The 22,860-nt window shown below is 47.7% G+C and overlaps 2 protein-coding genes across 7 annotated transcripts in view; one reads left to right on the top strand and one right to left on the bottom strand.

Moving 5' to 3' along the window:
• The window catches only part of LOC105691561, a 78,044-nt gene that overhangs the window by 3,880 nt on the left and 51,304 nt on the right, over nucleotides 1-22,860 (bottom strand). For 2 of the 6 annotated variants that reach the window (XM_048660202.1, XM_048660201.1), the window contains one exon: nucleotides 137-452. In XM_048660202.1, coding sequence (XP_048516159.1) covers nucleotides 137-392 — 256 coding nt within the window. In that variant the 5' untranslated portion in view covers nucleotides 393-452. Of the gene's footprint in view, nucleotides 1-136; nucleotides 503-1,421; nucleotides 2,085-6,106; nucleotides 6,184-22,860 lie in introns of those variants that run through there. The other 4 variants (XM_048660203.1, XM_048660204.1, XM_048660200.1 and 1 more) reach the window with 4 other exon arrangements.
• LOC112694837 (adenylate cyclase type 5-like) overlaps nucleotides 6,156-22,860 on the top strand; it is a 43,243-nt gene continuing 26,538 nt past the window's right edge. The window contains exons 1-4 of the mRNA XM_048660199.1: nucleotides 6,156-6,293; nucleotides 11,858-12,030; nucleotides 18,350-18,637; nucleotides 18,724-18,882. Coding sequence (XP_048516156.1) covers nucleotides 11,950-12,030; nucleotides 18,350-18,637; nucleotides 18,724-18,882 — 528 coding nt within the window. The 5' untranslated portion in view covers nucleotides 6,156-6,293; nucleotides 11,858-11,949. The remainder of the gene's footprint in view (nucleotides 6,294-11,857; nucleotides 12,031-18,349; nucleotides 18,638-18,723; nucleotides 18,883-22,860) is intronic.

Genomic DNA, 22,860 nt, shown 5'->3' with positions numbered 1-22,860 from the left:
AACGCCGTTTGTCGGTAATCGGCTTCGGATGTGCGCGAGTGAAAATGTGGAATAAACGTGTAAAAAAGTACAGAGCGATCCCGTCCGTGGGTAGGTATATATGTATATATTTATATATATGTATGTACTCATATACCTGTGTAAGCTGTGGAAACCGCGCTAACGCTTTCCATATAAAGTGGAAATGCGATAACGAGCATGGTAACCGAAGTAACAACCACCGTCAAAGTGCCCAAAAAGCCGAATTTCTGCCACCCAGGTTGGTCGGTGTCGAAGAGCTTATCCGATGGCTGATAAGCCGCATATGGCGTCTCCTCCGTGTCGGTGTATTCCTCGATCTCAACGTCACTTCCGGTGCAATGAAGCTCCTCCTGATCTTCATCGTCCATCATCGTCGTCACGCAGCTCGTCAGACTCGCCAGTTTTGCAGGCAACTTATTGTCCCTCGATTCCTATATCGTTCGAAAGGTTTGCTGTTCTTTCTTTCATGCCGACAAACATTCTACAATATTCAACTGCAAGGAGTAATTCTATTCGCTAAATCAATCGCCGCTGTCGATAGATTAAATTTTGTACTCTCGATTATCTACCGGGCGATTTCTCATCGCGGTGCCGAATTCCAATCCCGAATTTCAATCGCTTCTCCCGCCCACTCGATTACGTATGTCAATCCTAATTACCCATGTCCAATCTACCAGCCGAAGCTCTGCGGTTCGCTATTATCTACGTCGTCTGATAATATTCGAATACTTCCGTACGAGTGATACATATTCGGGGACCGCATCGCGACCGAAATTCGCAACTCCTCCAGATATTATTTCCACGAGGACCATTCGTACCGCTCGGTATTCTCCACGTGGAAATGTCGGTGCGCGTTGAAGCTGTCGCGCGAAAGTAATACGAATTGTATCGCATTTTTTTTTACGATTCACAAGATGTCGCGAAATTCGGTAGCAGCGGAATCGAAACCAACGATTGCCGTTGGAATGGGAAAACGTCGACGATCAAGGAATCGAAATCCGCGGGGTGTACCGCGATTCTTGACCGCGACTAGACATCTGTGGCAACGAGGTGGAGCGTGAGAGAGAAACGAGAGGGGGGGTCGGGCTGGTTCTTATCAAAGTTATCGTCAAACGGTAGTTGAGGTATCCGCGTAATTAGAATTGTTTCTAGTTATATTTTACGAATACGCGTGAAAACGAATGCGTGAATACGCCGAGCGTCGGCGAAAGATACAATGAAGTTGTCCAAACAAGGAAATAAATTAGCCTCGGTGCTCCCGACAAATTGGTCCTCGTTGATCAGCGTTGTAGAGATAACGGGCGTTCGGTTTGCCGAGGCTTACATGTACGCATGCACATCGATACCACCGGTATGCGTGTGTGTACCTTATTATATACGTATACGTTAAAAAACCTAACCTGATGACGACGTCGACGACGCCCACTTGAAATTATTGCGGGCGGGGTGCGTTGGACACGTTTTCAGCGGCTGCGGTACAATAATATAGTGGCGATTCTCTACGGTTTTGCAATAATTCGGAGCGACGCGGAGGATGAGGAGGTGGACGACGAGGCGCGTCGCGACACCGGGATCTTTTATTCCCGCGTATCTTTTCACCAACAATAATCAACACAGCCGCACAGACTCTCAAAGATCACGGTCCAGCGATCCTGCGGGCCCTCTTCCCCGATCCGAGACGTAACTACGTTTCATCAAAGAACCGACTCTTGAAACTTGAACCGATTAAACAAGCACTCACTTTCATTCGACCCTTTAACTCGGTCGCGTTTAGTGCGGGGAATTTTCTTCTTTCTTCGCCACAAAGGCGAAACTCGACGATATTCCCAGTTTTACCCTCTGCGCGCAGACTCCATCTTCGGCCGACGACCGACGGCACCCCCGACAACCCTGTGCGCCTGCTCGACGGAATTCGCACACGAAACACCCCTTCTCGCGTTTATTGATAAATTGGAGAAATATCCGATTTATCGACCCCGCTGTTTAATAATTTCATTTTTCAGGCTTCCTTCGATTCGAACTACACGCGAGGAGCAACCCTCCTATATACTTCGCTCCGTTGACACGAGCGAGAATACAAAAAATTCTTCTTCGTTCGAAAATGAAAGCTTTTATTTTTTTCTTTTTTTTTTTTTTGAACTTCAATCCGAGTCATTCGATCAAAGGTCAGAATTGTCCAGGCCCTTAGATCTACCGACAGACGCGTGTCGGGTGCTTAAATTTCTGCCAAAAGTGGTACCGTTCGTTCTCCTCTTAGGTTCGCAAAAATTTTCTCCTCCCCCTCTTATCTTTTTCATTTTGTTAGCGAGTGTAATCGATGGCGATTTGTGCGGGAAATTCGAGTATCAACCGTTTACACCCGTACCTACACGGGCGTAATACCCTTGTTATCTGCAGCATTTCAACCTCCTCCTCCTCCTCCTCGAAGTGAGCGGGAAGAATTCTTTTGATTGCGCGTACAACGCGAAAGAGCTATGACGCGTACGCGGCTTAATTAAGCCCACGGAATAATAAAGCCTAATTAATTTACGTCTTTGGAGCTCGGACTGAATTTCCATGCGGCTTCGCTACGCAGCTTGTGCCTAAAGCGAATATTTCCGTGGCGGATCATTCGGAAGCCCGCAGAGAGAAATGAAAGTAAACAACCGATTATAAATATACTCATAGGCATTCGGACGAAAAGGGGACCCTCGTGGATGGCGTCGCGCTGCACCCACTCCGCGTGCGATGTATCGGCAGGATTACACGTATATCGCATGGAACGTGGAATCTTTCGATGGATTCCGTACGCGCGTTGATTCCGATGGCGTTAAGCCGGTTCGTAAACCGTGGGGAAATTTCCCCGGGCGACATTAACAATCGCCTCCCTCCACAGTTTGTTGAATCTATTTCAAGGGTGCGGGCAGAAAATACCTAGGCGATAATACCCGTTCGACGCAGGTGAATTCACTCGTAGTGAACGTGGCACGGACGTAGCTTTACTTTCTCTTTTCGCCCCCTATGCCGCTACCGTTCGAAATTTCAAAACTCTCCGTGTACGATCGCGTGGACATGCTTCGATATATCTGGGGTAGGATCTACGTGCGCACAGGGAAAACTCGATGACCATCGATTCATGCACAGCATTTTATAATTACGAAAATGTCCAGACGAGTCCGACGTTACGGCTAGATTCTCTCGGGGCAATCTCTGGCGGCATCCGAGACATTATTTTTTTGTTCTCTTCCGCAGAGATTGTGTCGAGAATTTCACAGAGTGCGACTTGGTCCGCATTCCCTTGTTTTTCGCCCTAATTCGTGCGCCGGGTATTACAATCCGTGCCGCGGGTGAAAGAACGGAAGAATACCGCTTTACTAAAAACAATATACCGCGATGAATAATTGAACGGGAGATTTTATTCGAGTCACGTACGAATAAGAAACGTTTTTCAAATTGCCGCATCTCGTCTCTGTGAGGCGAACGCGCGTCCAACCGTACAACTATACCAGACCCGTACGTACGTACGTACGGCGGATTTCTGCGCGAACTTGCGGTAAATTATTTTCCGTATATTATTTTTACCAGATAATAATCTGCTCCGGAGCAAAGGCGTCGAATTTATACGGTAACACGATCGTTTCGCATACGCGTACGTCTACTCGTACGGAATGAAAAAATAAATTTCGTACAAAATACATATCTATTTGCGATTCTGTAACACGCTGTGCAAACATAATAAATCCCTACGCACGAAGACAACATTATATTACGTACATACCTCGAGGAGGAACGTACGGCAAAAAATTCAGACGACGTAAAAAAACAATACAGTCGCTCGTCTCCCCGTTTTTTCCACATTTTCGTCCGCGAATTCGTCTCGAATAACTTAACGAGACGTTGGAAGAGTTGCGATTTACAAAAAGCGAATCGAAAATAGTTGGGAAAGTCGTAGCTTATGGGGACTCGAAATGAGAAGCTCGAGAAATCCGATACACGGGAAAACTCGCGCAGAGATCGCCCGAGATAAACGAGAGTAGAGACGCGTGAGTCAAAGTCACGTGGTCCAGTCGCGACCTCCGAACAAACGTTAATTAGCAGCATTAATTAATACCTGTTGACACACGTTCACGTACACCGCGTCGTGATAACTCTCGGATTTAAAACCGCTGTTGGGGGCGAGATTTCGTTTCCATGGAAAGCGTACGCCGCCCGGAAACTGTCGAACGCGGGAGGGAGGGTGGTGAAATTCGTACGACGAAACAGGTGCGACTGGCCAACGAATTTCGAATCAAAGAAAACAACGTGTTTCTCGCTCTCGTGAACCCAAAAGTGCAAAAATTTCAACTGACATTTTTTACTCGAATCGGAAATATGCGGGCGCTGATTTTACAGCGATGATCTTCGATTCGAGCGCAGGGCGAAAATGTTTTCATTTCTTCTTCACCTGACATTTTGCATGAAAATTCCAGAAGGAAGAATGAGAAATCGAACAAAAATGATCGATAACTGAACGAAGGCGTTGAGATTCGGGCAGATCGGTGCGACGTAGGATGATCGTTCGCTGGATGAAAAATAAAGTTTTGATTCGCACGAACGTTATTATTCGTAAAAGTATAATTGGCAATTAGGAATAGCGAATCGCGAATAGCCGGAGATTTGAATGGACTAAAATTAGTGAGGAATCGTAGAAACATGAAACCCCGATTGTGCCGTACCCGCATGAACGCGATATCCCTACATTACAGTTATAGGTAAGTACGTATACGTATCGGTGGTATGTAAATGTAGCATACGTTGAATTCACGTCGGAAAATATTAAGCGCGGAGATTCCATATCGTCGAGGATAATTATTCATTATTATTATTGATTCGTTTTCCTCTGGAAATACTTGTCGTCGTGCGTGGCAATATGTTGTAACGAGGCATGTATTTATAACGACGTACGTATGCACGTACCTGTTTGCATGAGATACGGCCCAATGAGATGATAATCGCGGAGGTGATCGCTCGAAATCGTCAGAATTGAGAAAATGGAACGATATACTTTATGAAAATTTCGAGCCCGAGAGGGAGAAGAATGAACGAAAAAAAAAAGGAGACATTCGATTAGCTCGTTACGACGTTTGTAATTAATCCCGATTCGTCGACGTGACGCTTCGAAACGAAATTCATTCCCCACAGATGCGTAACGTAGTCGTTATTATTTCATCGAATTCGTCATTCTGGCCAGAGGTTTGTCCGCTGTCGGAAATTTTGGAAACGTCTCGGAGGGAAAAACGTCGAGCGAATTTATTGCAAAAATTCACGTGCAAGGTTGGATGAATTCGTACGTAGTCCGTCTGTCCATCTTCGAATCGATTGCCGTATAAATCGAACATATTCCATAGTTTTGTGCGAAGAGGATACGTGTTAGGTAGATAGGGTTTATCATGGTGGCGTTGGCGCTGCGACGCCGTCGTTTCCATATCACCTCGCCGCATTCAACGCAGTCAGTCAACGCGCGGCTTTAATACGAGGCGCTCCGCGTTCAGCGTTCGCCGAGTGATAATGATAAACTTGAATCGCAATCGTAATCCGACTATTCCGATAATCGTTGAATATTATTAACCGAAGTACACGAAAATACGCCGGGAAACTAAATCGAAATCGTCACGGGGCAACGGCGTTGAAAAACTATCGAAGGATAATTAAAACGGACGGAGCAACGATGCGGTCAAGTTTGAAGGATCATTGCAAAAAGTAGGCGAACGAAAAACTCGCTTGCAAATATAGCGCGAAATTATTTCGGACGAAATAAAATTACGCCGGTTTGACGCGTACGTGGACCGGCGAGCTTTGAGCTTTTTTGGTTTTTCGACAAGAAATGGTAGAAACAGTTTGTGCGAGGACAGAAATAACATCCGAGGATGAGAATAGTGGTCATCCAGCCTAAATGAGCGGAAGTTTTTTTTTTTCTTTTTTTTTTTCCGATCAGATAAAACGACGGTGTGCCGCAGAATATCCCCGACGCGGTGAACAGGTGTGCAAGAGCTGCCGATGTTACGAGTAAAATCAGATTATACGGTGCAAGAGTATAAGTAGAGTAATAAAATATATATCTACGTACAAACACGGGTAGAATATTTAAACAAGTTACACTCGCGTACGTCGAGTTTTCTTCCCTGACCTCAAACTGCGGCGGTGGCAGCGGAAAAAAAGTATCGGGGGATCAGGGTTGTACGACGTGAACGGTGGGAGTGACAAGTGCAAAGTTGGTTACGTAATTGAGATGCGATCGAAGTAGAATTAACGAGGTAAGTAAGTGACGGGTGGAGCGGAGGACGTCGTTCACCCATTCCGTTCTCCAATTGTAAAACACACCGATAACGATGGAAATATTTCCGGTAACTCGTAGCTGCGGTGTCGTCCGAATCAATCGCCTCGATCGTTCGCCACCTCGTCGACGTCTGACGGGGTCTAATTCCGTTGCCCGCGTCCAAGAACGGAGCCTCGACCGGTCAACGGCGGTTAACATCTCCGATTCGAATGCACGCGGTGGAGGTCGCGACTCGGGTCGAAGGGGGTAAACTCGACCTACCGCAAACGGTCGGCACTTATTTCGACTCGTTTGCCGCCGCGTGCACCGCGCGTATCGAGCGATTGCCTCCCCGACGAACTATCGGAGAAGAAGACTTTCGATACGTGGTCCCGACCAAATTATCGTTCCGCTTCAACAGCGATAGCGAGCGGTGAAAATGAACAGTTTCGAACAAGAGTTATCTGCTGTTTTTATCAGATAATATCGAGGGATTCGCGTACCTGTAGGTTTATCACGGTTCAGAGAAGAAACATTTTGGAAACAAAATTTCTAGTCGGATGATTCTTCGATTTGATCGACCCTCTCCCGGAGGTATAGCAGCCACCGTGTATCGGGGGTGGCGTGCGTAATAAAAGTTTGGTCATTGAAGCCATCGTCACGCTGCTAAAGTGGCAATCGGCTCGGATCGCTGGGCCGCTTCTCCGCCAATTCTTTTGTCCCCGGCGTTTCAACCCCTGCATGTGTTTTAGGGAAAGGAAGATCGCGGATATTTTGTCGCTATCCGTTACGCGACGAGAGAGAAAAACAGAGAGGGAGAGTAAACGGCGACCGTACCGCCCTTGTCGAGTAGAACGTGATCCGTACGGCTCCGAAATTCCGCGCCTGTTACGTCATTTGGCGCATAACATTGCGGGGCGTCGAGGAAAAGTAGGAAAAAGTCCGATTCGACGTTTCGGAACCGCATAAAACGAGTGACGATTACCTACGAGTTTCATAACAATCCTGACCGAAATCTTATCCGAACAAAGAACAGAAGATACTCCCTCCAGAAAATTCCCTCTTTTTATCAACGAATTTTGGAACAAGGTATAGAGTGGCGACGTCACGATAACAAAATAACATTTTTCAAAGATCGATCAGCGTTGGTAATCGGTTACGTTCAACTCCACGTCTCACCGGGAGAACACGCTTGGCAGAAACATCGATCGCTGGAGAAGTAGACCTACGATTTTCCAGGTAATATGAAATTTTCGGGCTCCTGACATTTTTACTCCATATTTTCCACGTACCTTTTCAAGTAAACCCGACAGAGTGAAAGACCGGATGAAACGAGTGGGATGAGAGAGAACAATTTTCGTAATTTTTTGTCAAAAGAGGAATTTTCTTAAACTCGTTGATAAATTTTTAATATTTTTCGACCGGCTTATACTCGAACGAGGACGTTCTTTCGCTACGAAGAATCGACAATTTTTCGAATATCGAATACTTCAAATATGAAATATTCGATATTCGAAAATGGGTAATGGACAAATGATCGGTATAATCATAGGTGGGGTACACGATTGATCCCGATTCTAATTCTTGATTATAAAAGTCCCACGAGACGAAAAGGCGGAGCTTCCGATCAGCTGAGCGGATCAACGTGTCGACTGAAACGAATTTAAAAGCCCGTTTGAAATCCGTTGCAGATCCGGTCGCTGGTCTTTGAAGCTTTATTCGTTCTAACGGCAATTAATATTCGTCTGAAAATATTTCCGAAAAATTAACCCTGCTCCGGCGGTAGGCGAACGGAAATTGAAGTCGGTACACGCGACGTGTTATAGGTCGACGATTCGTTGACGAAACAGATCACCGCCGATGGAAAAATCCGAGTCTCGAATCGATTCGTAGGACATCCGTCCGGAGAAGTCGCGTGCTTGTATAAGTGCCACTGGCTCTTATTAAACGAACGTAGAAAACGACATACGCGCAGATAGGGATAATACCCGACGAACAGTTTTTTAAACGATTTATCAACGGGGTTGGATGTTCGGTGCGTTATAAAATAGCGTTATCATTAACCCAATTCGTCCGATCGAATCGTATTTATGAGGGTTCCCCCGTTTCGGACCGCGATAACCATATGGCGACTGTGCCGCAAAAAATATCACCTCCGGTCCGATGATTTTATCTCCATTTATTTTCTAACGATTCGTCGCTCAAAATTATCGATCTGCCGGAGACTCGATGTCGCGGTGCAAGTTTTCTCTTTCTTCCATTACTTTTTTTTCTCCACGATTTAGCGGAGTTCTATGGGTTTTCGGTTGGCAGGTAATTCGAAAACTTTATTCAATTTCACCGTATTGTCTCTACCTTCGTAGCTGAGACACAAACTAATTATAGGAAAATACCCCGCGTCTACCGGTTGAAAAAATAAAGGAGCACACTCGTACGTAGAGCGACGGTTGTCCGAGGGTGAATTATTTCTTCCCGGAAAGACGGATCTCGCCAGGAAGAGACACAGATTTTGAACTTGTGAGAAGGGTACGTACGAGATAATCGCGGTTTCGTGTACGGCGAAGCTCGCACGATTTTCCGGTCACTGCATAGGGGGAAAAACCAAGGCGACAAAACTAACGTTGCGGTTAACGTTGAAAATGAATATGACGAAGGAGAAGGAATACGTAGACATAGGGCGATTCGGGGGGTCGATCTTCGATGCTTAAATAAATTACCCGACCGAGTCGATTCTCCTTCGGCGGCGCGGCGGTAGATGACCGGGACGTAAGATATCGCTCGGCGAAGATGATCGATCATCGAGGTGTATAAGAGGCGAACGGAGCTATTCATCAATTTTTCCCTTTCGTATCTCTCCCAGCCATTCTCCTTTCATCTTTCATCGTTCCATTCACACTTTTCTCCGGACGTTCCGGTCGACGATTCAGCGGTTAATTAACCCAACGGTAGTTCCGTGTCGCTGGAACTTGATCGTCTTCACGGTGTATTTGATTATGAAACGCGGTATACGTTTTACGTATCCTTCGTCGAATAATGGATCAGAGGAAAGAGCCCCTTGCCCCGCGCTCGCCTCGCCGCCGTTCCCCGTTCCCCGCAAACGCCCTCGCCCCTGTCGCTTCTCAAAGTTTATCCCTCCGACGTAAACGCGTCCGCGCGTTCGGTCATTCATAATAATGGGGCGAAGAGGCGGAGGGGAGATGGTTGGAAATTTTTTTTAACGATCTTCCTCGTTGTCGTTTAGCTCGCGGTCTGGTTAACGTTTTACCGGAAGTTAATCAAACGCCGAATTAATAAGCACGCCGGCTGCTCCCTCGAATCCGTTCCATCGTTCTCGATAAAATTTCAAGCTCGGGTATCGAGTTCGTCTCTAGCCGTCGAGTGGCATCGCGCACCTGTACCTACACGCAGCACCGCGCTCCGCACACATCGTTATTACATCTCCGTAACGCGAGGGGGACCCTCGCATATGTTTGTCGTGGATTGTTCCGTCCAAACACTTGTTGTACTCGTGACGTGGGGTGTATTCGTTACCACGCGTGTATCCGCGTACCCTCCGTACCCGCACTCGTTTCCCTACCTACGCCTCCCACATCCGCGCCCATCACCCCGTCACCTGTACGCGTACACCGTCACCTCCGAAGACGCGAGCGCGGCTTTATTCCCACCAGGCTCGTTGTCAGCTCGTGCAAATATGTATTTATTAGCTACCGTGAAACACCCGCGGTACGTACGTTTTTGCTTTTTTTTTTTTTTTTTTTTTTTTCTTCTTCTTCTTCATTTCTGTAGACTTCAAAGTTGATCGGAAGAAGAATGTGTCCCGACGAGGAAGGCGATCGAATCTTGTTCTCGTTCTCCGCTCTGCGATATTACCAATTCCTCGAAGATCTCCAACTCCGCGGTGAGGGGAAAAGAAAGAAAGGAAAAAAATCGGCGGATATAACTAAAAGAGTGGGATAATAGCGAGGGCGTAGATTTGAAAACTTTCATTCTCCTTTTTTATGCACTTCAACTGCGATAAAACAAACTTGAAAGTTTTGTAGAGGAAGAAGGATGAGAGCGGGAAAAAAACTGGAGATTTCTTGTAATTGATTCGACTTTTCTCGAGTCTATCGAACGATCGTTACTCATCAGAAATGAATTCATTGTCGGTTCAAAGTTCTTCGATTAAGGTTTCAACAGCTTCGCAAACAATCGAAACCATATGAAGTTCTACTCGTCGCTGCACAAGCCAACATCTCGCAGCAACGCGGCGACGCGGCGACGGTTCGAATAACTGCGTGAAATTCCAATTGAAACGTTCATTCGTCTTATTTATACAATGAGATTGTCAACTTATTTATATATCGTCGTCACTCGTGGCGCGTTCTGTAAAATTCGTCAGTTGTCAAAAGTTGTCGGTGTTACGCTCGCGAGTACAGCGTCTCCACGTACGGTTCACTTCGCGACGAATTATCCTCCCCCTCGAAGTTATTCCGCCGGATTTCCTTCCGCCGTCGTCGTCGTCGTCGTCATATTTCCACGAGTGAGAATGGAAGAGCGACGTTGTTATCCCGCGACCGTTGCATGACGAGTCCCGCGATACGGCGATAAACAACACTCGCCACGAAATTTGTGCTTCGCAAACTTTCCGTCCGCATAACTTCCAACGACATGATATTACGATCGTAATTTGCATAGTACATTAAATATTTGTCGGTTCATTCAAGGATCCAGGCGACTGGCGAAAAATAGCCGCCAAGTGGTTCCAGTCGCGTGAAAATTCGCGCAGATTCTCCGGTACGAACGACGTCGTCGACGGAGTCATCGACGGAGTCATCGATGAACGAGCGACGCAGATGGCGTGAAAGCTCCCGTCAGTAATGCGCTACCTGCATTATCGCTGTCACGATTGTTATTGCAACTTATTACATACCATCGGTATTAGTACCTAGATGCTACGATATTATGCGCGACCCACGTCAACGCGCGCGTTATTGCAATTGTCGCACCGATCTCGCCTTGATTATTTCGATGTCGATTTGCGGATTTCCGACGCATTCGCGGTCTGCGGAGCTTTCCTTTCGAAAATAATCGAGGGGGACGTTCGAAACAAAAGGACGTTCTTTCTCGTCCCAAAGAGATTCACATCGAATCAGATGTATGGCGGAAGAACGTAATTTTTCGTCGAGTCGTTCGTCCCTTTTGAAAAGAGCGAAAGTCTAATGAATATCTGCTCATCAGAGATGAAATTAGGGATAAAAACAGGGAAGAATGTAAAACGATCGGACCGGTCGCGGGCGAGTAGATTTGCCACGGTCGCCCCATGCGGCGATCTCTCCACCGATGCAGCGGGAGTTCGCGATAAAACTAACGACACCGCAGCGGGGTGAACGGATCACCGGCGTTTCTCGTTCATAAATTTTCTCCCGTCGTTTTGGGGGGAATTCTCGTCGCGAAACCGCGCCCGGCGCTCGTGTAATGTAACGAAATTAGAAAAAAGGAAAAAGGAAAAATGAAAAAAACTCAACCCTCGCAAATATTTGTCATTCTATTGAAATTGTTTTTTCTGTTTCGTTGACGAAGAATTCGGCATGGAGTAGCGGCAACGAGAAGAGGAGAGGGAGGAGTCCTGCACGGGAGCGAGAGGCTTCTGGTGGGAAATTCGAATTCCGAAGATGGATAAGGTTGGAGCAGACTCGCCGAAGAGAGAATGGACCCAGAGATTGAGTCTGCGAGGGAGTCGACGAAGTCATCAGGTCAGAAAACGATGCTATTCCACGTCAGCGATTCGTTCGTTGTCGGTGCGGTGAATCGAAATCGAAGGAAAAATTCGACAGTTAATTATTCAATGGATAAAAAACGGAAGAAACAGAATCGAAACGTGACGAGCGCGTCGCCGAAAGGCTGACATGTCAAAGTGGTAGCGATGTCGGGAATTCCGGACGAGGCACCCACCCCACCAACTTGGTCAGAATCTCCCTATCGAGCACACGTTACATCGTATTTACTTTGCACCCTTTGTTCGATGCTTCATCCTTTACAGAATCAGAGTTATTCGGAGCGAGGGACTACCGCAAAATCCACCGCACGGGTATACCGAGAGAAATTAATCGCATTACACTAGCGAATAGACATACCTACCTACCCCTTCGGGCGAAATATGTGCAATTGGCAGAATCGATACGACCCGTCTCCCTTTTTTCGCTCTCTCTATTTCAACGTCTGTCGCGGCTCTTTCTTATTTTCACCCGTAAAAATGATCGAACATAGCGGGCTGAGACGATGAGAATAACGCAGGTGCGGGGAGACGCCGGGGATACACCTGTACTTGCAATCGGTAAATTGGCGGCGGTTGTGCCGATGAAAAATCACGCGTCGCAACGGGATCGAACTGAAATGTTGAGATACCTCGAACGACGGTTGCGGCCGCAACGTCGATCGAAAAGTGTTACGATGATTAACTTTCGGTCTTTCAATTGATATTTCCGTAATCGGTGTACGACGGACCTTCACGCCTGTTCCGTAACTGATTCCGGTCGTCGTATCTCGGTCGTCAAACTTCGATCGCGGGCAAATAACAAAGGCAAATACGTCGTACGCCCGGAACCGAACGATTGACAAATATTAATTAGCGTGGTATGCGGACGATTAAAATATGCGCGAACATTTCGGATACGAGGGGGAAGAATTCCACCATATTTTACACGTTGTAATACTTATACCCCGTAAATCGAGCTTCGAATAATCGGAATCGTTACACCGATTATGCCGTGAATTGAAAAAATGGATGTCGCAAACACGCGCAGATCACAAGTTTCATGAATCTTACGCGTAACGCAGCCTCGTAAAGTTACGGCCAAGGCCTCGAGATAATAATGTCGCGAATCGTACTCGCGCCTGACTTTCGCCTATCGTCGAATAAACCGGAGAAACGAACAAATGTTGGGAATGATGATTTTTCAAACGACGCGTGTCGAGTCTCGTGATATTCCGGTGTTCGGCCAAGTTCCCATCTGATCGTAAAATCTCGTCGGGTATCTTATTGTATACCGTGCGATCGCGTATCTCGAATGTGCGTAATATTTGCGGGCACTACGTTAGCAACGATAACCGCGCGTACTCGGAACCATAAAAATTCACGAATATACAAATAACGTCACATACGCGTATTTCGCCGGGTACATGCGAACGTGGTGTACTACGTAGGTGGGTCTGATAAAGAGGAAATTTTTCGGTGACCGAACCCCACGCTCACGTTCATCGAAGCGAACGAGTAAGCGAAACAAAAAAATTTCAATCGTAAAAAAATCTGGTGCGAATTCGCGCGTATACGAGGAAAGAGTAATAAAATTCGGCGAACGTTTGTGAAAATTAAAAGTTCTTCTACGTCGGGGATGGACTTCGTTATTTTACGTTCCGTTCGCTTTTCCAACGAAACTGCCGTGATCCGACTTACGATCGAAGAAACTGTACCTAGGCGCCGCGATCGACTCGCTCCCATTATCAGAATCGGCGAGACGAGCGGCAGAGTTTTTCAAATTCCAAGATACAACTTACCGGTCGATCACGTGAATCAGGTGAAACCCCCGCATCGCGAGCGACGATTATTATCAGCACTACTCCCGCATAGGTCGTCCCTCAATCGAGAATGTGGTGAACCGTAATTCAAAAGTCCGTTATAAATATTTACGAGCGCGGAGAGTTGAAACTTGCGAACGCTACTCCGACATCGTTATAGAGTGAAACTTTATCGTAGAAAGAGAAATAAGTCGGAGCGGCGAGAAAAAGAGAGAGAGAGATAGAGAGAGAAAACAGTTATCGGCTTTTCAATTACGAGATGGCAAACAATGTAACGCGGAGGGACTAAAAGATCTCGAGCGAATCGTCGTCGACTTTACCTCGTTCGTCCAGATTTGTTGCACCCGACCATTTTATCCATGCGACCGCGCGGCGATCCCAACGATCCTCCTCGTCTCTTATCTTTTTCCCCTTGTCGCACGACGGAGACATTTCGTACGATGGAGATGAGGTGTACGGGTAGATTATCGCACCCGCGAACCCAACGGGACCCGCGGTGTTTCAATTTTCTACAATTAGGACGAACCTCTTGCGACGTTCCGTGCGCCGCGACCTCCTCCGCGAGTATTCGACTGCTGAAATTAAACGATATCGGATTCAATCTTGCCTCGTCACCCTCGCCGATGCACGGTAAAGGGATTCGCCGTGTTCTTCAATTTTACGGCCCTTCTCCTTTCTTTTTCCCATTACCGCGTATGTTCGTCCCCGAGTCCGCTCGTGTTCGACGAAACGAGCGAGAGCACCGGATCCTCGATCAAAGAATCCCGATTATCGTACCGAATTCACAATTGTTTGGCCGTAATCGTTCGCAATGGTGGAACGACGACTCTGGTCCGTTTATTCGGCGAGCCCGTTCACATTATCCCGACAGTAATAGTCGAAAGTGTCGGGATACCCGACTCGTCGCACCGGAGTCACACGCGTGACGAATAGTAGAATCATAGATGACGAGAGAAACAGCTGCTCTGCGCTGATAAACGGAGGAACGAAAGGATTAAAAATGCACGAGATAACGGAGACGCGATCCCAAGACTGTAAAACGCCTACAGGCACGATGAATATATGTATGTATTTCTATCGTTCGTCGGTACAAACATACGTGCGTATTTACGTTTAGCTATTGTATACAGTAAATACACGCGTGCTGTATCGTACGTATGTTTGCGCGGAGTTTTACAATTCATCCCGCATCTTGCGAACCTGTGTACGGTCGGTCACTTTCGTTAAGAGTACGAGTTGCACCGTTTGTTTACTTATCTACCGTGCTTCTTTAGCTTTGCCTGTATTTATTTTGGTGTATACCGAAATGAGGAGTTGCTTTTCCCGTACACGACGTAATATCGGCATGCTGTGGATTCGACGACGTCGAGGTTGACGGGGCTCGGAAATAAATGCGGACGCACGAATTATTTTCGGTAAAACTTATTCACCTTCGTAATCCAAATTCTACCCGCGCCGCGGTCCGGCTTTATCGAATACACGAACCCGAGGGCTGAAAGCATCCGTAACGAGGAAGAGTTAATGAAAAGGAAAAAAAAAAAAGAAGACAATCGAATTCGACTGTAAAAGTGATTCGGACGCAGGACATGAAAGATCGCAATTATCGATCGTTCGCATCCCTCGTTTGTGTACTCGAAGTCTCGCGACGGATAAAAAGGACTCCAGCGCCCATTATCCTACGGGGGTGTAGTTCCTATTGTCGTACGTACGCGGACGACTCCTTGTCCGTACCGCGGACGTTCCGAGGTTATTCATATCGCGATTTATCGATAGCCGGGGATGAATAGATTTCCAGATACTACACCTATACGTGGCTGCTGCGCGGATGCGCTCGGTGGTACACCGGACTCGGGCGCCGGATGAAATAATTTGATAAGGGGACAACTTGAAAATATAAAAGCACGTTGCGCGTGGAACATAATGTGGCGGTGCAGCTATACGCTCCGTTCATTGTAACCTCGCGAACTTGTCGCGGGACGGCCGTGGAAATATCGTACGGAGAATCTCAAGGGGAAATTCTAACGTGATAAAGTTCGGCCCCGACACCGCGCGTTTTGTAAACTCGTCGGTCGGCTACGTCCGACTCTTTTCGCGTTCCTGCAGCCGCGCGTACGCCTCGAGGTAGGTCATAAAGGGCATAGTAAATTCACGACGAATATACATGTATAATATTCATCGGATAGGGCGAGGAAGTCGTTGCGAATCTATACACCAGACGTACAATCGATCCCTCACGGTTGGAGCGAACCGAGTGTTTCGATAAGCACGGATGAAGCACGTCCGTTGTACATCTACCCAGATCTAAACTGTAGCAGATAGCGGAGATCTGAATAAAAACTGTCTCGTCAGGGGAATGAGATTATGCGATTCGTTTTTGATTTTTTCCACGTTATAATACCAACAGATTCAAATCCGCCGGATTTTTCCGCATGCCCACGTACGTCATTCTCGCCGCGTCTCTCCGCAACCGTCGGCTACATCTCGACTCCGGTGGTTTCCATATCCGCGTCCGCCCCGAGCAGAGATCGGTGTACGGGCTGGTGCAAAGTTTTTGGCTCGTGAAAATAAAATTTGCAAGTCAGGGGGGGGCGGGGGGGATATAAATTTTTCGAAGACGTGTATAATTTTCAAATTTTCCACCATCTGTTACGCACGCGTGTCTCGTCCGGCCCCGGGAGCTGATTTGAATTTCGAACGCGTCACTTCTGCCATCGGGACGGGAGATCTCGGATTTCGAAGCTTCCCCAAATCTGTCGTCGACGACACCCCGGCTCTCTTTCTCACCTGCATCTTTTCACACGGCTGAACCGGGGAGAGGGATAAGAATAAAGCGCCGGATGTAATTTAGAATTTAGCGCGGATCCTCGAGGTACTCGTTCTCCGGGCCGAGACGGGAAAGCCTAAGGGTCGAACTCGTCGTTTGTTACTCGGTTCTATTTATAACTGCAGTAGGCAAAGGACATTCCGCGTGCCTGCCTCGAGGTAGCCGCTCGCGTAAATTATCACCTCGGCTTACGCGGACCAGGTGGTGGTACGAGGTGAACGAGGACGGGTAGTGCGAGTCGTACAAAGCGGAAGTATTCCGTTTATCCTCCCTAATTTCACCCCCTCAACGAGCAATGAGGCGAATAAATAATATCAAGATTCGCGTAAATCAACCTGTGGAGTGGTTTATACACACGTAGGTCGCGTCGTTCGCGTGCCTACGCAAGTCGGCTTACACGTGCGGTAATACGGGCTTCGAAATCCTCCCCTTTGACGGGTGGATATTCTACCGGAGATCTCTATCGCCATCTTTATGTATACATTCGCGGGTACGACATTCGCACAGACGCCAATGCTCGCGCTACCCCCGACTAAAAGCCACCCGCCCCGTCGGGATATGCATAATTTATCGCTCGGCGTACGTACACGACAACGCGGCGTGTATCCCACCCCGCGAAACAGCGGAGAAGAAACGAATACGAGCGAAACCGGATCCGCTCCTAAGATACATAGTTCGAACATTATTGTCTTTGCGGAGCCAGGCCGATTTTCCTCGCACGGGGAAAGGCCGGGACATCCACCCGAGGTAAACCGAGGCGTAGCCCCGATACGCCGCGTGTACAAATTTACACGTAACCGCGTACCTACCGCGTCGCGTAGGTAGCGACCACGAGTTGAAACAGGAAGCTTGTACCGCATACGTACCGCCGCCGCTGTTATCCTGCGGGAATTCGAAATTTCCCAAACGATCCATCGCCGTAGGAAGCACCGCCCGCCAAGTGCCGCGAGACGTGGATGATTGTACAACCGTCGAGACCGCTCCCGCTATCCACCCCCTTACGGCCTCGCCCCGTTATCGTCATTATCCTAATATTAGGTGAAAATTATTCCGAGGGAGATTTACGGGCGTGTAACGACGCACGCTCGGATTATTAGATTTGTTCGTTACACACGTCACGGCGAAGATCGTACGTCGCGCATACGGAGGGCAGGCGTGAAACTGGAAAGTTGGACGAACGTTCGTTTATCTCGTTGAAAGTCGATCGATTTCAGAGTCGTTCTTCTTCGAGAAGAAAGAGGAAGCTAATTCCTAACAAACGAATAGCCGAAACTGTCGAGGAATGAAATTTTTCGAGAGCCCATCCTTTCGGAAACGAGGGTGAATCGGTCCCCTCTCGTGTGCACAGGTACGCGCCACCCCCGGTTCGTTTCTTCCCGCAACCTAGTTGCAGATCGGCCAAAAATATCGAATGCGAAGCGGAAAGTAGCGGTGGCGGGGCGATGGCCCCGAACCGCAGCCACCCCGGACTCGGACCCCTCTCGTACACACAATCACCGTCCCAGCGATATTCGAGGAGGTATACCACGTGCAGGGATCGCGAGTGTCGGTCGGTCGGTTCTGACTCGCGTGGCCCTCGATCCTTTCGTGTTTTGCTCGGCGACTCTGGTATACCTACGAGTTGGTGCGACTCGCTGCTAATTTATACGAAAATACACGAATTTGCAATTCAGGGAGAACTTCAAGGCTCCGTCGGCTACCGAACGACCGGTGGAACATCAAAGACCACCAGGAGATGGACGAGCCTTCGACAACACGTGACGCAAGGTGCGGCGACGGATTGTTCGAAACCCGCGGTGGAATTGCTGTTGCAGGATCCCCCGAATCAGTCGCGATCGGGGACACCGGGATCTCAACCGCACTCTCCGAACACCCCGAGAACACCTCGTACCCCGGTGAGGAAATCAAACTGGGAGGTCATAGAGCACTTCACCGGAGCGCCGCGACCTTCGATCGTCACGGTGAGTCGAAAGCTCCTCGGAGTCGCCGGATTTCGTTGGTGCGGATTACCGGGTGCCCGGTTGACCCCGTGTTAAATCTGTTTCAGGTTGGCCGAGGATCCGAAGTCGGCGTGGGGCTCACGACGGGAAGAGAAGCGATGATGGAAGCTGCCGCGAATGCCGGTTTGACGGAGCGCGGATCTCGATGTGCTTTGAGTCGATTCCTCAGCACGCTCTGCGCCTCGCATCGCTTCAAAAATCTCCAGGTAAAATACTGCGACCGCACGCACTCTCGAGCGTGTAGATGATTTGAACACGAGCTGCGGACAGCTCGCGCCGAATACCGCGAGTAGGGGTTCGCCGCAACGGTCGGCGATCCTTGCCTCGCAACTTTTTGCCCCGCGATGTTTCGGATCCCGCGGAGTGAAATCGGTCGAACGGCTCACTCGGTCGGGACTGAAATCTCGTCATCCGTAAATCCGTCTTTGGGTTTGACAGCGTTTCCTTACGAAGCGAACATCGTCGCACAGAGAAGGACGAACTTTAGTTTATCCTCCTTGCGCGATCAAGTTCTACGTCTGGATCCGACCGACGCCGTGCGCGGTTGTCATCGAACTCCTCGGAGATCGATGTTCGTGCGGGCTCCTTTGGATACAGAAGGCAAAGGTTCGAGAGCGCGATGAGATCAATCGCCGTTCTCCCTCCTCTCGCTCTTCGCATTTATTGCTCGTTTTCGCCGCCCTTCTCGACCGAAGAGGGTGTTTCGTCGTCGTATCCGCCGCGTTATTCACTTCGCATACGATAATATTCAATTCGGAGAGATCGGCTCTCGATACGCAGGCATTTCCCGTGCCGGAGTGAACTTCTTGTTATACGTATACCGTGCGAGTACCGGCGAAAAAACGCCCCAGGTGAACAGTCTTATCGTACGCGGTGGTTTCGCTAACTCCGACCGACGAAAAGTCATGAATACATATCTTTGATTTCCCATTACCTTCGACACATCGGACCACGCCTCCCTTGGTGCTCGTGGTACATCGACTACCTTTCGACACACCGTGTAATCTACGGAGAATACAAACTTTACATGAAATCAACAGCGCATGCGGAATACTTTTTCAGCGCGTGAGGGGAAACAATTTTTTGTGCGCTCTGCTGAAAGGCCTCTCGAAACTTTTCAGACTTTCGCTTCGCACGGATATCCATATTTGAGTTTGACCAATTTGATATTATTCACGAGTGACGAGCGGGTTTCGACTGGTGAAAATTATCCTTGAAAAGTTTCTTTCGCGTTAGATTTGGATCGATCGAAGCACATCGTGTTCGGTACACCTAACGTTTCTTCTCAGGTATAGATTCATTTTCAGGTTTATTCCGGGAATAAATTTGGCCTTCGGAAAGCGAACGGCCCTTAAAGTTCAGGGTAAAGTGAGGTAAGGGGGGGGGGGGGGGAAAGGGAATAAAGGGCGAAGAAGAGACGACGACGCTCGACGACGTTCAATGACGAACCGTGGGACAAATAGAACCGAGAAGATGACGTCAATATTTAGTCGAACGATTTTCAGAAATTGAATGACGAAAATAACAGAAAAAGAAAGAAAATGGAATTAAAGAAAATTTTTCACCGAGCCGGCGGAAACGAAATTCGATCCCGCGACTACGGACTGCGCAAAAACTGCAGGTACAGTTCGTACATTGTGTGTTATTAAAAATCGAACATTTTTCGACAAGATTGAACATCGCAAAGTAAAATCACGCTCGGAGTTAACGCGAGTAATATCTGCGATTTTAAAAAGGTGACGAGAATAGAAAAATTTTAACGCAGGGACGAAGAATGAGGCGAAGAAAAAGAACCTCTCTTCGCAGGCACATCAGAGGTTTCTGGATCCGAATGAAAAATTCCCGACTTTTCAACCTGAAACTTTGATATATGTCATCCCTGCGCAGGGGTGGCAGAGAAAGGCTTTGAATCGGCACAACTCTATATAGCTGTGCCAGTATCCCTTGTAACGGTTCTTCCCGTCTCGAGTAGCCTTGCGGGACTTCCTTTTTGTCGAAGCCTCTCGGGATAGGCGGCTCTGGATGAATAAAATAAATAAAAAGGGGGGGAAAAAAAAAGATCAAAAAATAAAAGGTAAGAAAAAACGCTCCCTACAGACGCGAGCGGGACCAGACCTTCGCGCCAAAGAAGAACTCGAACGAATTCACGCGTCCTCGCCTCTCGCGGGGCAAGAATAAGAATTAGAACGTTTTCCTCTCATACTCCGAAACTGCAAATGTTCGACGTTTCCATGAAAAGGAATAGTTTGTAAATCCGCACATTTATCCGAAGGATATTCGAATCTGCGATAGAAAGTTGGGCGGGATCGTAATTTCCCGCACCTGTACAATCGTGGCTTGATGAAATCGGTGAAAAATTTCGCGTTTCCATCGGCGTTCGCAGGTTGTACGCACAACTCGCGTACGCACAGACGATGTATAACAGGCGTATTGTTCGGTTCGGCGCGAGTTCGAGAGAAAAGTGAATTCCGGCTACATTATATAAGAATATAGGCAGCGATGCTCGCAGGTTCCTTCAGGCGATGAAAGATTGATTTCAGAAGCTCGGAGTCATGAAAAGATATACACTCCGTTACGGAGTCGGGTGGAAGGAGGTAGTGTATTACGGAGTTCACGATATCCCAAGGGCGTAAAATTCGATAATTCGCGTCGCTGCTCGTATACCTCAGACACTCGCGGGGTGTATACGCAGAAGGAGAAAAAATCAAGTTCAATTTGTGAAAAAGTTTCGCGGCTCCCGGCTCTCCTAAGTGGTGCAAACCAAAGGATGGTGCAAACTTTGGCGGATCAAATGTACCGGTTCAGAGAACACGTATACCATGGCTTGCGAAAATCGAATAAGCTGTGCGATTATAAAAAAAGGAAATCCACGTGAAAAGTCAATGTAAAAAATTCTACCGCCCTCGATTCAGCGGGGGTAACCGGCCCGACGAAATATTTTCGTAAATCCAGCAAGGCTCGAAGCAATTTCGGATAATTCAACGCCTTTTCTCTGCTCTTCGTATTTTTCATTCGCTTTTCCACTGCTATTTTTTGCCTGCACTACATCGTCAAAGTCAAATGAAAATCATGGAAATTGTCAACGGTTTTTTTTTTTTTTTTTTTTCGCACAATGGAAGTTAAAGTGTACATCATGCGAGTCTTCTGCGACCTTCGCGATCTCCTCGGACGCGCAGCTGATTGTAATTCTAACGACGAGCGGCGGATCTCAAGATTCGTTTAATTAACGAGGTCCGAAGCGTTGCCGAGAAAATGTTCTAGAGTCTAGACGACGAGGACCGTGCGGAGGCTACCGTGAGTAAGTTTGTTTCGCTCAGAGACAGAGAGGCCGGATAAAGCTGCTGTTGCTGTTTCCGGTGTTTCCCTTCGGAAATTAGCTAATTGAAAATTTCCTACATACGTGTAGTCGACTCGCTTGAATTTTGAATGCGCATCAGAACCCTGCCACCTCTCCTTCGAATTGAGATTCACTTACCCTAATAGATACGCGCGCAATCAGGGGCCGGTGCAAATGGCAGCTCTAGTTCGGACTTTGAACAAGTTTAACTTTTACAACTTTAGATTCGGCCGTTTCTATATTTCGCCTTCATATTCGTTCACGTAACGAGATGACGAAAGAAAAAAAAAAAAAAAACAGCGTGGCATTAGCGTCCGAACGAACGACCAATTTTCTTCGTTATTATTTACAACGAGGGGTAGTCGAGAACACGCGATTCTTACCTTCGGGGTTCGTTTTATACCGCAAGCGCAGTTATTATCAGGTTCGCAACTAGACCTTATAAGTATGTTTAATCCTATCGTTGCTGAGGAAATTCGAAAATATGCTATTGCACAGTGTGAAGTATTCCGCTGGCTATGCAGCATGGCAAAACCAGCCAAGCTACCGTACGGAAAACCTTATTTAATCGCTAGATCATTATTTTGTCGGCTACTTTATTATTATAGATACTTTACGAGGTGACGGAATGCAGCGTGCAAATGCTGCACCGTCGTCGCTCGTTTCAACGCGCGGAGTGTCGACGACGTTTTAAATTAGGCTGTTTATTTATCGGTAGGTATTCGTTTCACGTCGTATACGACTTCCCGAAAGTCGCGTCGGCGATGGAAAATTTAGTGGAACAGTTTTCGCGTCGCCCAGAAATTGCTAAAGAATTGGGATGAATTGGAGAACGGGCGCAACACCG

The sequence above is a fragment of the Athalia rosae genome, chromosome 1 (assembly GCF_917208135.1).
Source record: "Athalia rosae chromosome 1, iyAthRosa1.1, whole genome shotgun sequence".
Taxonomy (NCBI): Eukaryota; Metazoa; Arthropoda; class Insecta; order Hymenoptera; family Athaliidae; genus Athalia; species Athalia rosae.
Note: the sequence above shows the minus strand (reverse complement) of the source record. Positions and strands in the feature narration are given on the sequence as shown.